At 38.9% G+C, this 15,580-nt stretch overlaps 1 protein-coding gene across 1 annotated transcript in view; it reads left to right on the top strand.

Moving 5' to 3' along the window:
* The window catches only part of hk2 (hexokinase 2), a 54,972-nt gene extending 46,674 nt beyond the window's left edge, over nt 1–8,298 (top strand). Inside the window, exons 16-18 of the mRNA XM_041936938.1 lie at nt 1,505–1,660; nt 5,438–5,674; nt 5,925–8,298. Of these exons, the coding sequence (XP_041792872.1) occupies nt 1,505–1,660; nt 5,438–5,674; nt 5,925–6,069 (538 nt within the window). The 3' untranslated portion in view covers nt 6,070–8,298. The remainder of the gene's footprint in view (nt 1–1,504; nt 1,661–5,437; nt 5,675–5,924) is intronic.
* The last annotated feature ends 7,282 nt before the right edge of the window (nt 8,299–15,580 follow it).

The following is a 15,580-nucleotide window of genomic DNA, read 5'->3' as shown; positions in this document are numbered from 1 at the left end:
TTTGTGTTTAAAGTCCTACATGCTCTAGCCTCTACAGAACTTCTATCTCCATACATGACAGCTTTGTTCCTCAGATCTACAGCTCAAGACCTGTAGCCATTCCATGATCTTGTCAAAAACCTCTTGGAGACAGTGCCTTCTCAGTACCTGCACCATGAGATATTTGTGTCCCTGTCTCGACTCCTTCAGAAGTCAAGACAGGGACACTCCTCCCTGTGCTCTTTACAGATTAAAGCAGGTTCACACTGAGCACACACAGAACGTAGAGAACGTTCTTCTGCCTGCAGCATCCACCAGCGTGACCGGTTTGGCAGTGGGTCAGTAATGGTGTGGGGTGGCATTTCTTTAGGGGGCCACACAGCCCTCCATGTGCTCGCCAGAGACCCCCTGTGAGACCATATGCTGGTGCGGTTGTCCCTGGGTTCCTCCTAATGCAAGAGAATGCTAGACCTCATGTGGCTGGAGTGTGTCAGCAGTTCCTGCAAGACGAAGGCATTGATGCTATGGACTGGCCTGCCTGTTCCCCAGAACTGAATCCGATTGGACACATCTGGGACATCATGTCTGGGACTGTCCAGGAGTTGGCAGATGCTTTAGTCCAGGTCTGGGAGGAGATCCCTCAGGAGACCATCCGCCACCTCATCAGGAGCATGCCCAGGCATTGTAGGGAGGTCATACAGGCAGGTGGAGGCCACACACACTACTGAGCCTCATTTTGACTTGTTTTAAGGACATAGCATCAAACTTGAATCAGCTTGTAGTGTGTTCTTCCACTTTAATTTTGAGTGTGACTCCAAATCCAGACCTACATGGATTAATAAATTTAATTTCTATTGATAGTTTTTGTGTGATTTTGTTGTCAGCACATTCAACTATGTAAAGAACAAAGTATTTGATACGAATATTTCATTCATTCAGATCTAGGAAGTTTATTATTTATTTTAGTGTTCCCTTTATTTTATTAGCAGTGTAGTTGATTATATTAAATGGTGGCAGAACAGGAAACATGTTTCAGCAGAAAAAAAAATCTTGTTTACATGACTTTAGCACCTCCTTAAATGTACTTCAGAGTTTTGGGTACATTATAGTCACTTTAGAAAAACAACCATTAGCAAAGGAAAGAATGAGAGAGCAGTGCACGGGCCAGCATTGACAATGCACCAACATTGTGGAATGGATGAAAAGGATTTTTGTATTTTCAGAAAGGTTAGAGGAGCTGTTGTTGTTGAGCATCTGTCATATGTCCTGATAATCTTTTCCATTTAAACCCACCTGTATAACAACTGGGCTTCCTGTACACCTGTTTGCTCTCTGAGCTATCATGCTTTCATTCCTAAAAATAATAATTTGGCTAAGCTATTCTTTTTCAAATTACTTATTATTATTTTTTACATTAGATTTTTTTTCCAGTTCAGCATCAGTTTGATTAAAAGAGTATGACAGTACAATAGAATACATGTTTTTTTTTGTATAAGCTTTCAGTGTGTGTGTCTTTTTCTCCGAGGTATGAGAAGATGATCAGTGGCATGTATCTCGGGGAGATAGTGAGGAATGTGCTGATGGATTTTACTGCTAAGGGCCTGCTGTTCAGAGGCAAACTGTCTGAGCGGCTGAAGACCCGCGGCATCTTTGAGACAAAGTTCCTGTCACAGATTGAAAGGTGAGTGTTAAAGTGTCACTGACTCCCTTTTCATGCACAAAATATTCCATTTTTTGCCCTTATCCTTAAAAAGACAATATTCCTACTAAGCTGTTTACATGGCTCAGGAAATTAATATTCCACTGATATTTCCGTTTACATGCAGCCATGCATGATCCGATTAATGAGCACAGCCTCTCTCTTTCCTTTCTTCAACCACCTTCTTAAAAGGTTGCTGTTGCGTTATTTTTGCATATCCAAAAACCTGTTGATATCCATGTCTCACATAATGTTTAAAAGTAAGTGTGTTTCTCCTTCTGACAAGAACTCTGTCGTGGCAACGTTGGAAAGATATTCGAAAATTCAGACTTTCCGGATCAGTAACAATGCTAAACGTCATTAAAACTCCAGCAAAGTTGACAATGAACTACAACCTGATTTTCATCAAAACGAACTGTCCTCTGAGCTCAACCAATTACATTGGTCTTCATGTGAATCCGACTGTGAGTGCACAGGGACTGTCTGCAAATTGTAACACTGAAAAGAGACACAACCACACACACTATAGTCACTCCACACATCTGTGGCCTCCTGTTGGTTATACTACAACACTTGAATTGAAATAAATAATACTCAAATATATAATCCTAGTTTATGGACCCTATTTTCTCATGTTTTTATATCTAAGTGACCCTCTGTCACCATCAATGTCCACTAAAAGTGCTTGTGTTTGCCACTGACGAGCTTGGCCATTTAGCTGGTTGAATCTTACCTGGTAAAAGTACCTGGATGTTCACCTGAAAAATAAACTGGGCTCGACTGACAGTACTTTGTGCTTCAGCGAGGTTGCTGAATATTATTGTAGTATCTTTTCAGTGTTGCACAATACAGATGGGACTGATGTAATTTGTTTTGGAGGATGGTTAATTTTGATTAGGTTGTTGCCTATTCTCTACCTTACAATGCTTGGAAAGAGGCATCATTTGTGTTTTAACAATGGTTTGCTTAAGAGCTATAAGTTCAAGTCTGTGAATATCTGTCCAACTTTACCGCAGTCAGAAATGTGGGCTTTTTCTTTTCACATGCATCTCTACCCCAGCCCTGCAAACTGTTGGCTAAACAAAACACAGAACTGCCTATAAACAAGCAAGAAGCCAAAATATGGTAGAAAATCCCAATTGAGACGCATATTCTGAATGCTTTGTATACATGACCAAAGAATACTCCTAAAACCTGAATAATATCTGCATATCCCACGTCTTAATCAGAAAATACTACATTCATAATAAGGCCTCATCCAAAATATCGAAATCAAATTCAGTCATAAAATGTAGTCAGTGTCTCTCCACAGCTTACCCCTGTTCACCTTGGTAACTGTGTAGTAAGAATAGAAAACAATGTGAGACATTTATCACACAGTGGGTGAGTACTTAGGAGCAGAGAGAAAAGAGAGGTGAAGGATGGATGTGCAACACCAAGGCCACATAACTGTACGTCTATTGCATCTGCTGATTCTAAAACCTACTCTGATATTTGTATTTTTCTACATAATAGAGTTCAGTGCACACTAAAGTAGGCCTTATAGAAATTTGAATCTTTGCGTAGGTCAGTATGCTGTTTGTCTAAAGCTGATTTATTCACGCTTACTTTTTGGATAACCTTCACTGGTTTACTCCAGGACAAGACAGAGTTTGTTTGAAATGGGTAATATATCACAGTGAACAAGCCACCGAGTGTTATAATCCTGTAGTCTGGCAATTGCAACCATGGATCACATTCCAAGTTCTCTCCAATGACACATCTGAGTGCTGATACTAAGCAGGTAAAAAGTGAAAATGAAAAGATGAATATAGTGAAAAGAACATTGTTGATCAATCCATTATATGGTATATTGTCAGTAGTGAATCAAAAATTCAACAACATCAACAACTTCATTCTTAAATAGTGTTACTTTTCAGTGCAGCTTCCAGGTGCAACTTGTTCAGTTGTGTCAGTGTTTAAACACCTTTAGACACAGGGGGCGAAATGAGTTTACGTAGGTACCACAGTCCCTGAAAATAGAACAGACAAACGTCAGAGAAGCACCACTATCGGGTGGCTTGGTCAGATGGCGAGGTGTTAAGAGAGGACAGAGAGTAGACAGTGGTAAGAAAGAGTGTTAATGATGCCTGTGAGGACATGCAAGAAGAATTTTTATTCCTACAAAACTTTCTCATTTACTTTTGAATTTCCTTCTACTAAATGAGGCATTTGCAGCATTGTGTGCCGCACTGTGTTTTTGATAGATGGAGGTGTTCTAGAAAACATGCCCAAGTAGTAGAGAAAAAAAAAGCTTTGATGCAAAGCATCATGAGTTGTAGCTGAATCAGTGAATGAAAGGCCAGATATCTTAAAGCAGCTTTTACATGATGCTGAATATAGTCTAATTTTTTGTGTGGCTGAAAACAGCTTTATCAGTGTTTTTGTCTATGTAGCAGCATAAAGGCATTCAACCATCCTTGGATGAAGTGCACACATAAGGTTTGTAATTTGGTGAGAAAAAAGATAATTGCACCTCAATCCATATCTAGGGCAGTGAAAATCTCTGAGATAAATGATTTTATACCCAGACAATTAGATTCAAGATTCAAAGACTGGGAAAATAAGGGCCTCATTTTGATAGACGATTTGTTTGACAGGGAAACCCTGAAGTCATTTAAACAATTACAGAAAGATTTCGGTTTGATTTCCACTGATTTTTACAGATTTCTGCAGTTGAGAAGCTATCTGATGTCTCACACTGAATGGCAGTCTCTCACAATGCTGCCTTCCGATCTAGAACTTTTCTTGATCATGATCATAAAGAAAGAGGAAGGTGAAAAAATTGTCTCAGTTTATATAAATTACTATAGACAATTGTACAGGGGAGCTCTCTAGGAGTGAAAGAGAAGTGGGAATTAGAAATGAATGTCATGATCGAAGATCAAAGTTGGGAACAGGTGTGTGAGTATGGGCATAAAGTGACCAACAGTCCTACATGGAAAGAATTCATCTAGAAAGTGAACACCCGTTTTTAAAAACTCCTCTTAGTATTTCTAAATTCGACAAGACAAAGACAAATCTTTGTTGGAGACAATGTGGACAAATCAGAGATCACACGCACATTTTCTGGGATTGTCCTAAATTGAAACTGTATTGGGAGGGAATTCGGACGGAAATTATTAACATTTTACATATTCATGTAAAAAAGGATCCGCTGATCTCCCCCATGATTTTCTATGTAAAGAAAAAATGTACCCTCTCAAAATCCTTACAGCAGTGTCAGCAAAGATGATAACTGTGTCCTGGTGTAAGCCATTACCACCCACCATAGATCAATGGAAAGAGCGACTTATCAAAGCGTACATTATGAAAAAAATAACAGCAAAGCTCAACCTGGAAATGGCTGTGTTCAAGAAGAGGTGGAAGCCGCTGATTACTTACTTCGGACTAACATTGTGAGACATTTAGGTGACTCAGTAACATACAAGCACCTATTATTTCTGTTTACCCTCTCTCAATAAAGGTTTGTCACCATCTTTTTCTTGTTTAATTTTATATTCGACCAAGATTAATTTAATTTATTTAAATTTTTGAATCTCTGTCTGTCCTAGGAATTGGGGAAACACCTCGCTGAGGTTTTCTGTTCATGTTTCTTTTCTTTTTCTATCTCTCTCTTCTCAAAGAATCTACAGCTTTAAAAAAAAAAAAAGGATTCTGTAAATGTATTTAAATTTGTAAAAGCTTGTATAACCCTTGTAATTCTCTGTGATCCCAAAGTGACCGTCTGGCCATGCGACAGGTCCGCTCAATTCTACAGCATCTGGGCCTCACCAGTTCCACATGTGACGACAGCGTGCTGGTGAAGGAGGTCTGTAGTGTGGTGGCCCGCCGTGCCGCTCAGCTGTGTGGTGCTGGTCTAGCTGCTGTGGTCGACAAGATGAGACAGAACCGCAACCTCAATCAGTTTTCCATCACCGTGGGAGTAGATGGCACCCTTTATAAAACACACCCTCAGTAAGGAGCAATTATGTCCTAACACAAATATTTTTCTTGCTTTTGACATATTAAACAAGTCTGCATAAAGGAGGGAAATGGCCTTAACAGGCCTAAAAATGACTTCTCGTGCTCTGGCAGCAGGCAGTTATAGTGGGTCATCGTCATAATGGATGAATATGTTGTAGCTAACTGCTCATCAAATATTGGAGAGGGAGATTTTCAACACTGGACCTTTCTTAATTCTCTTTCCTCTTCACTCTATCTAAAGTTTCTCCAGCATCATGCAAGAGACATTGCAGGATTTGGCGCCACAATGTCAGGTGACTTTCCAGAAGTCCGAGGATGGAAGTGGCAAGGGAGCAGCACTGATCACAGCGGTGGCCTGTAGGGTCAAGAGCGAATGGCAGCACTGAATCATCAGAACATTGAGGGACAGGTAGAACCAGAGTGACTGATGTTCTGTACCAGGTCACCAAATTGAGGTCACATACACCTTGGCCTAAGTTTAGGTCTTAAGTAAACATTGAAATGTTAAATCTTATTTTGTGTGTGTGTCTGTGTGTGTGTGTGTATGTTCACATGCACATGCTTGAATGTGAGTTTTAGATTTGTGTTTTGAATAGACGTACTTATTTATGGTGTGAACTGACATTGGATGGTGGAGGAGGGTGGAAAATTAATTTCAGACATTACAGAAACAGATTTTGCACCTTCTATGAGATAGTGACTGTTACAAGTTGTGAGGCTCCTTTCACATTTTACACTCCCTTTTTTTCTTTTTTATTTGCACTTTCCAACTCAGTTTTCCTCCCAGCTGACTATTTTTTTTTTTAAACAATGGCACAAAAAGTTTATTTACATTTACACACATTTTACAGCATTTTAAAGATCAGACTTCACAAAGTGCCTCACCATAAATATCAAATCATACACAAGGCATGAAGTAAAGTGAAGTGAAGTGAATTTTCTGGAAGGAAATGGTGTGGAGCTTCGGTAGACCAAATCCAGGAGACATATTCTTATGCTAAAACAATCACAACTTAACATGGTATTGACCTGAACAACAAAACACACCTGCATGATTTTTGCATGTAGAATACTTTGTTCTATAGTGCTTTTCTTAGTTGAACTGGAATATAATTGATTTTACGACAGCAAATTTATGGTTTCACAATAAGAATGATCAAACACAAAGTTTGAACTGAAATACTTTTTAAACAGTTGTGAACTTTTGCTTTTTCCTTGACTTCAAATTTCACTTTTATCCTCATATAGTATAACATTTTTCAAAATGTCATTAGGAATAAATGTCATACTCCTTGTCTCTTTATTGTGAGCAGAGCATCAACAAGAAAATGACAACCAGTAGTCCTGCAAGTGTCTTAACAGCTCTGCAGCTTCAGAGAGAGTTTTCAGATAAGTGAGATGGAAGTACAGACGTGAGAATTTGTTGTTGCCCCTGAAATATTATGAAATATATTAAATGTTTTGTTAAAACCATAAACACCACCATCCAGTTGTACAGTCGATACAATCAGTCGTTTATGGAAAAATGTGTTATTGAGTTATGCACAAATACGATAAATATCCAATTACTGTATGCAGTACCCCATTGATTACACTTTAATGTTTGATTAGCGCATGAACCTTCCTGTGCTATTAAACTAAGCTGTGTGTTTTGCTATTTAAAAAACATATCTTGCAATTGAATGAAATAGTTCTTCAGCCAACAGCTGATTGTCTGCTTTTGCTTCGGATACAAGCTAATAACAGCTGTTTCACTATGTCTAAGTCTGATCATTATTACCGCACGATGATGCTGTCATCAACAATGTCATTAAATCAGGGCTGTCACAATAAAATTGTCTTGAATTGGTGTTGTTCTCAGTTTATAATTGTGCTTTCTCTATTAAGTGCCCCATTTTCTTGCTCTGCAATCCTACCACCCTCAACGCCACTGTAGATAGCAAAACAAGCTCGACAAGGGTGTAAACATTCTTCCAAATTCCTGCAAAGCTGCGTCCAATGAGCAAGTTGTGTAACTTTAAAATATCACCATAGAGTGGGAAATGTAAGGTATTTTAGGAAAATTTGCACTCTCACATTCTACTCTAACCAGATTGCATTCTCACAATCATGTTATTTTGTAAGTCAATAAACCACGATTGTAAAAATGTAAGGAGCAAGGATTATTTGCACTCCTGGAGGTGCCTGGTTTAAGGAATACAGACGGTAGAAGGAAGGATTGGTTTTAGCCTCAGTTGAATTATTTATGTTTTTTCCTGTTTGTATTAAGTATAATTTGTATCTATTTTAGATGATGTAGTTCTGAGAATGTGTCATTTTCTTTGAACTATTTTTGTCAAAGCCATAAACAACATCCAGTTGTATAACAGAGCGTATAGAGAGCAGACAAAAAACATTCACAAGCAACAAGGCCCGCTTCAGATATCTTCCTTTGAATCCTGTATAATAAAGTGGATAATATGCAGCCTAATTAATGCTACTGTACTTCCGCTGACAGCATAATCACTATGCAGACCTCTATAATGAGCCTCAGTTCTATGAATGGCATTCAAACAAAATGAATAAGCAGACGTCATAAAAATATGCAGCATACTTTTCCAGTTGTAGATCAAAGAACTTGACGGGGATCTCCTACTGCCTCGCCAAGGACCAGATACTGACTGGATCAGGGTCAAATTATAATTCTTTGCCTAATTCTTAACTCTTAATAATATCACTTATAATCTTAAAAATTCTAAGTCTTAGGAGAACTCAGCTTTTCTTCAAAAAATGCACAGAGTCTGGAAAAAGAGTCGCAGTCCAGAAGAGTTGAGTCCAGGGAGCTTTATTCTCTTCACAGATCAAAAAGCCCAGAAAAGTCCTGCCAAACAATGCCCAAATTCTGTTCTGCGCATCACCTTTTATATATTTGTCAGGGGGCTTGGCCTTACAGTTTGGCCACATCCTTTTTATCAAGTTACATCTTTACACTGATTTTATTGATGTTTTCATAGAGGGGGGTCTTCCCCTAATTTCTACTGGTAATTTTCCACTGTAGCCTTTGGGGATTTTCCACTGAGATCCCTCTGGCCTCAGTATCTATTTGGATCTTAGGAACTTTCCAGATTCCTGCTTTGTACTAAGTTTAGCAAGTTATCTCTATTCTAGTGTTTTTATTGATGTCTAGCCAACTCTTAGGACATTTTTTTAAAAGATTTATATAACAGAACATAGGCCAAGCAAAACAGAGATAGTACTAACTAAACAGACATATGACTCACTAAGTAAACAGAGATTTCACTAAATAAACAGAGGTGTGATTTCTTTAGTATACAGAGTTGATAGTAAAGATAACATGTTCAGAAATCCTCTTCATGTGCCTGTCTCCCCCATGCCCCTGAGCACAGAGTGAGCACAGAGTGGACAGAGTGGAGTGGCACAATCTTGTCTTGTAACCCTCAGATCTGACACTACAAACTTAGCACATGTTGTTGAATGTTCCCCGCACTGTGTCTCGCTGTGTATTTCCAATGATGGCACTGCATGTAGCCGTACAAATCTCTGCTTGTTTCACTTTGTTGTTGTTTGGTATCTGTTGCTTTGTAGTAGTTTTGTGGGTTTTTTTTGTATCTTTCTAGTTTGGGTCTGTAGTTGTTTTGTATCTCTGCTCTTTTCGGGTGTCTGATGGTGTTTTACGTCTCTGAATTGGTTTTGTGTCTCTGTAGTCATTCTGTGTCTCATTTCATGTCTTTGTTGTTGTTTTGTGGTCGTTTTACTTTTTTCCATCTCTCTGATGGCATTTTTGAGTCTCTTTGAGGGTATTTTGTGTCTCGGTTTTGGATCACTGGCTGTTCTGTGTCTCTGTGGTGGTTTGGTGTCTCTTTGTAGTTGTTTTGTAGTCATTTTGCATCTCTTGTCCCTTTTTTTTTTGCATTTGTTATTGAACCATTCTGTGTGTCTTTCTTTGTACAGACGAAACAGAACTTTTAGGTGCTGTTGTTGGTTCAAAAACTGCAACTGAACTTCAGTATTTAATTCCCATTGAAGATGAAGAGAGGCACTATTAGGCTAATTCAGTAAACCATCCATGATTGCATCCCTATATATCCCGAATACATGCATATTGTTAAGCAGGGAGTCCCTGTGTGTCAATCCCGCAGTCGTATTATCCTTCTGAAGCATAGATTTAAGACCTAGATAGTGAATAATTTAATAGCTGAATGCAGAGTATTATAGATGCATTGTTAATAATAATAACAATAAAAGGTCTGAAATGGATTCTTCAATCTCTGTCTATATGTCACCACATTACATTAAGCATAATAGTAAGTGCCAGGCACATTATACATCCGGCCTAAGTAATGGCCTGATAAAATAGCAAGGACTGGGTCTCAAAGAGCCAGTGACATATAACAAGGTGGGAGGACATAACGACTGTCAGGCACCCGGACAGGTGCCACAGTCACTTGGCTTGAATATGCTTTTGATGCTCATAAATGTAAGCATGTCAGCCTAGTATGGAGCGCATTCGACCCAGCTCACAGTGAATACAAAGCACATATTTGCACCACCAGAAAGCTTACACTCCTCTGTAACTGAGGCTGTAGAGTACATACATACATACATATATATAAGCTGTACACATGAACAAAAAGTCCTTTGAGTGAATCATTTATTTGGTAACCATCACAAGAAATTGGCATACAACACAACACAGATAATGGACACACTGAACATGAACACATTACGGTAGGTTGCTGCATACAATTACGCACATGGACAATTTACTGTATGTATGGATGAACATAAAACCCTTACCCTAACCCCACACACAGAAGCAAAATAGCATAGTTTATAATACCTGCCAATGCAGCATCTTACGGTTAACCACCATTTGTGTCACACATAACTTAGCTCCAGCTCCTCAGCTGCACCCACAACCAAATGCAGCAGTGTACCTGTCTTTTACACCTGACGTCCAAGCATGCATGCTGTGAGGTAGAGAGTACGATGAAGGCCATCGCATAAAGAATAATTTACCCTAGCAAAGTAGCCGTGGACGTAAAAATGGAGAGACCATCCCTCAACACTGGAGGAGGTCTGCGGCACCACAGGGTCAGTATTTTGATCATTACATAACCCACTTAGGTTGTCATGTTTCAGAAATGTCTTCCTCTTCTGGTACAGTCATAAGTTACTGCTCCAAGCTGCGTTAGCTCTGGCTACACAAATGAACTACAGCAGTCAAATTTCTCATTTAAAAGATTGTGCGATGATTTTTTCAAAAGACTGGTCAGCTCATCATCTTCCATCACTTTAAACAATAGACAGGAAAACTGAATGCTGCTGGTTTGCTTGAGGCTGCACCTGAACAGAGAAGAGTTTTCTTTCCTTCCGTGCATTTCTCATACATCCTTTCACAAGTGTACTAAATCAAACATTAATATTTAGACACAAAATTGAAATAAATTACAATTAAAAGTATATAGAAACAGCGAGCGTAACAGATCTGCTCAAGGCTCGACTAAAGTACAATAACAATGCTGCACACTTTGACACGTCAACAACCAAAGAACATGTTCAAGTTACACCGCACCATTGACTGCTTATCAATAACGATGGCACCAAAGCACTTATAGGTATGCGCAAAGATAAACTCTTCTTTTATCAAAGACACTTTTTTCATTGTGGCTCTTGTAGATAAATCTGTACAAAGCACACACCTCTAATCTACAAGCAGCACAGTATCTTGAGACAGCAAACACTGAGAGTACACTGAGAATAAAGATATTACCAGCCATAACAGCTTGTCTTATAAATGAAATTAAATGACAGGTGCAGAAATCAAGAAAACATCCAGAATATTCCATTGTGTGAATGAAGCATAATAATTGTTTCATATGAGGTTCTGCTGTCTGTAAGAATATTTCTTGTCAGCCACGTGAACAACCGCAAACCTGTGTGTTCATCCACCATGCTTTGAAAATGAGGTATGTATTGAGAAATCACTGACACATGTGAAGCTCCCCATCTGTTAGCCAGCTGGCACAGCAGTGCAGAGTTAACACCTGAGGATGTATATTGTAGAATCTACAATGTAGATACTGAGAATTTAATTGTAGCAGAAATTCTCACCAAAGTCTACTCACTTCATGTTATTTTTTTTGTTATTATAAACTATGCACGCAACAGGTTTAATCAGACAAGTTAAAAATTGATGTGGTTGTCATTGTCATTTTTCCCCTTCAAAGACTGTCGTTCAATTCAAAAAGTCATCACACATGAAATCAGAAACAAAAAACAATTATGTCAAAGCCACAGAGGCTGAAATATCCTGACTTCCAAGTTCCAAAAAACCCTGGATCCTATACTATAATCAACTCGAAAGCATCTTTTCAGCAGACCTCCCCTGCCTCTTAAATTTCCCACGTCTTTCGAAGCCCACCTTCAGCCTGTAACACACACTGCTTTCTGTTAAAAGTTCGAAGTCTCAAGCCGAAGCCAAGACTAGCCTGCTGACATCATTTTTAAACATTTTGGAAAGTGTTTTCACAAGCTGAGCGGTACTCCTCTTGACAGTAAGCTTAACTTCGTGTGTAAAATGCCCCTTTTAATAAAATTTCCTTAATGGTGAGAAGTCCAGGATTTATCTTTTTTTTTCCAGGAGAATAATTATTTTTCTGGAAAATAATAACTTTAAAATCATGGGAAAACCTTCAGCCCTAATCATTTTAACACTTAGCATATATACCCTGGAGTTAAGCATGCCTCACATTCACATTGTCTACTTTACCCCTTTATAAACTGACAAACAACCACAGAGATGGAGCAAAAGCAGAATCCCACTCCATGTGTGTAATAAAGCCACTGACAGCAGTGCTGTGACGAGCTGGTGTTTGCTATGCTGCAGTGACAAAGATGGCTAACATTCGCAACATCATAGCTCATTTACCTGATCAGCAAATATGATTGCAACTCTGTCGTTATTGATGAGTCTTGAAGCTGGCCCTGCTTTTCGAATGCTGCACCAACATTCAGTTGGGTTTTGTGGAAAGATCACTCTGGGAGAGGGGCTGAGAGATTACACTGGCAAGTCTGTCTCTTATCACCATTTTATCAACCACTGTGGGTTAAAAGCAGGGTTGGGGACCCTCTGAGCTGAGGTTAGGAAGGAGTTACTGGCATTCGTCAGCAGCATTTACAAATCCCAGACAGGAACATGATAATGAATGCAACATTATTGGTAATTGTTTTGAGATGAAGAGGAGGGACTGGCTGTGACTGCAACACATTAGTTTGGGATAGTTAAAAGAAATTTGTGCTTTTTTGGCGCTGATGGCTAGAATGGGCACAAGAGGCGAAATGCTTTCTGAGCTCTCGCCTACTAAGTCTCAAATTGCTGAAGATGACTGTAGAAAAGGAATAAGAGGCATGTAGACACCTTTTATGTTACTTTTCTGCCTTATGTTTAATCTGTGGATTTTATTCTCCAACCTACTTTACATAAATGTTCTATGCCTCTCTTTTTGTGAAGCACTGGGTATATGTGATTTCTTTGTTGCAAAGCACTTTGAGCTGTAATCCTTGTCAGAAAGGTGCTATACAAATTGAATTTATTCTAATTATTATTATTACATTTGATTTTGTACCACTTGAACATTTTAAAGGTGTAGAATATTAATTTGATAAGCCAAACACTTATCCAGTTGGAGGTTATTTCTTGTCTATGCTGATGTTAATTGAGGTAGTTGCCAGCAAATTTTTTGTTTGAATTATTTTATAATGTGTAATAAAATGTATAATAAGGTTCATTTGTACATTTGCAATGTTGTGGAGGTAGATTTTTTTTATTAGTGTTTGAAGGCACAGCTTTTAATGAATACTGAATGTCTTATATTAAAATATCTGCCATATGACTTTGCTATAGATATCAAAGGTATCAACTGGTGGAGCTGTTTTTGCTTTGCAATTCCTTTGAAATGACCAACGTCGCTGTACAAACTAATCTAAGGTGCACAGTTGAAATCAGATGGCTTATGAAATGCTATCATTGCTTTGAGAGGTATTTTCTGTATGAACAGCTAAGTGAGGGATCAAACTTGACAGTACAACAATGGACTTTTGTTATGGAGAGAGAGGCAGAATAATTTGATAGAATGGATAGCAAACAAATGTAATGACTCTCTTAGCTGCCCCTTTAGTTCCCCTCTGTAATGCAGCACAAGGTCACCTTTGATGCATGTTTTTTCAAGTGAATCATCAGAGGAGCTCATGCGCTCATTACATGGGAAGCAGGAATCAGGAGAAAGTGAGATGTTTTATGTGATGAATGACATATGAATGGTTGCACTGTTCAACTTTTCTATGACAGTTTGACAGGAGTCTCAGACATCATACGTTCACCGAACAATTTCTGTCAAGTACAACATGTACAAAAATGATCTTTTCAGACATATCAGCTTGCAGTTTTTCTCAGTCGCTTCGGTGCATTTCTTGAATCGCCCGTAACATTTGCAAAACAGTCAGTGCCTTTCTCCAAATCCACGCAAACAGCATCACGCAGTGGATTACCTGCAAAAGCCCCTATCTTGCTCAAAATCCTCAGTTTGTCTCTCAAAGGTAAATCTTTATGTTAATGAACACGTCAGTGGCATCAGAATGACAACCCCTGGTGTCATTGATAGTCAAAATGCTTAGCCAAGCTGCCATTAAGTGTTTTGTTAAACTATCTGACTGAATGTGCACGAGACTGCTCTTTTTCTGTATGACATACATCAATCAACACTGCAAGCCACACATTACTGTACTGCGTGTGGGCGATTGACTGCAAAGGACTGCACAGATTTCTCAAATTCTGATTTAGCCATTTTACATGTCATGGCATATGCAATGAAGTGATGCCTCCATGTTTTGGGGGGGAAAGACTATTCAACAGGGAATCATTGTAATACATTTTATACGGCAAAGCATGTGCAATTTCTTTTAAAGAAGGAGACATAGCTTTTTATGGTGTCACTTAATGACTGACCTAAACAAACTGATTGTCAACATTTTCTTTTAATTTCATTTTCTGTCAGTCAACCAGTATATTTATAGATTAATAATTTTAACACAGAAATTTAACACTGAGTTCAACATACAACAGAGCACCACATTCAATACATGCTGCAAAAGCAATTTATTCTGACTTGGTAGTATGGCTTCTGCACACACATAAACAGCGGCATGCTGAGAAAAATCACATGCAATCTCCAAACGCTTCCAGATACCACTGAAACAGGACTGAACCTGAACATGTGGGTCCTGTGGCGAAGGAGATTTCTATAGGCGGCGGCAGCAGCAGCAAAGCACACATCAGTGGCCTTTCATTAGACCTCCCCGAGGTACACCGAAATGTGACATATGTCATTTTCATAAGCACAATGAAATGACAATGAGATGATTGACATGCAGGGAGGGCTATCTAAAACTACAGTATGTCCCTTTTCAGTATCTGTCGTGTAGGTACCAAGCTCATGTGTGAAACAGATCTGTCGATTCGACTAAATTGGCAAAAATGCCCAAATATAGATTTAGACCAACTTCTGTCATTGGTAAAAGCTAGCAGTAAGTAAGTAAGCAATGTTCACCCTTGTTTTGACCTCTTGGCCTCAAAGAGCAGCTGTTAAATGTTGGGTTGATTTTGGATTTGATTCTTGTTTCCGAGCGCTCAAAGGTGAATCCTAATGAAGCACTCATGTCTGCTTTCTCTACACTGGTAGGGATGAGTACGATGTTATGCTAATCTACAGCAAGGGAATATCGTCCGAAAATACAGCAACCCTCACGGTCCATCTGACACCTCCAATCGTGTCATTTGTGCTTTTCCTGGTTTGCTGAGCATGAGCATTAGCAATTTTAAGTCTTTACATTAAGGAT

This window comes from Chelmon rostratus, chromosome 5, assembly GCF_017976325.1.
Source record: "Chelmon rostratus isolate fCheRos1 chromosome 5, fCheRos1.pri, whole genome shotgun sequence".
Taxonomy (NCBI): Eukaryota; Metazoa; Chordata; class Actinopteri; order Chaetodontiformes; family Chaetodontidae; genus Chelmon; species Chelmon rostratus.
Note: the sequence above shows the minus strand (reverse complement) of the source record. Positions and strands in the feature narration are given on the sequence as shown.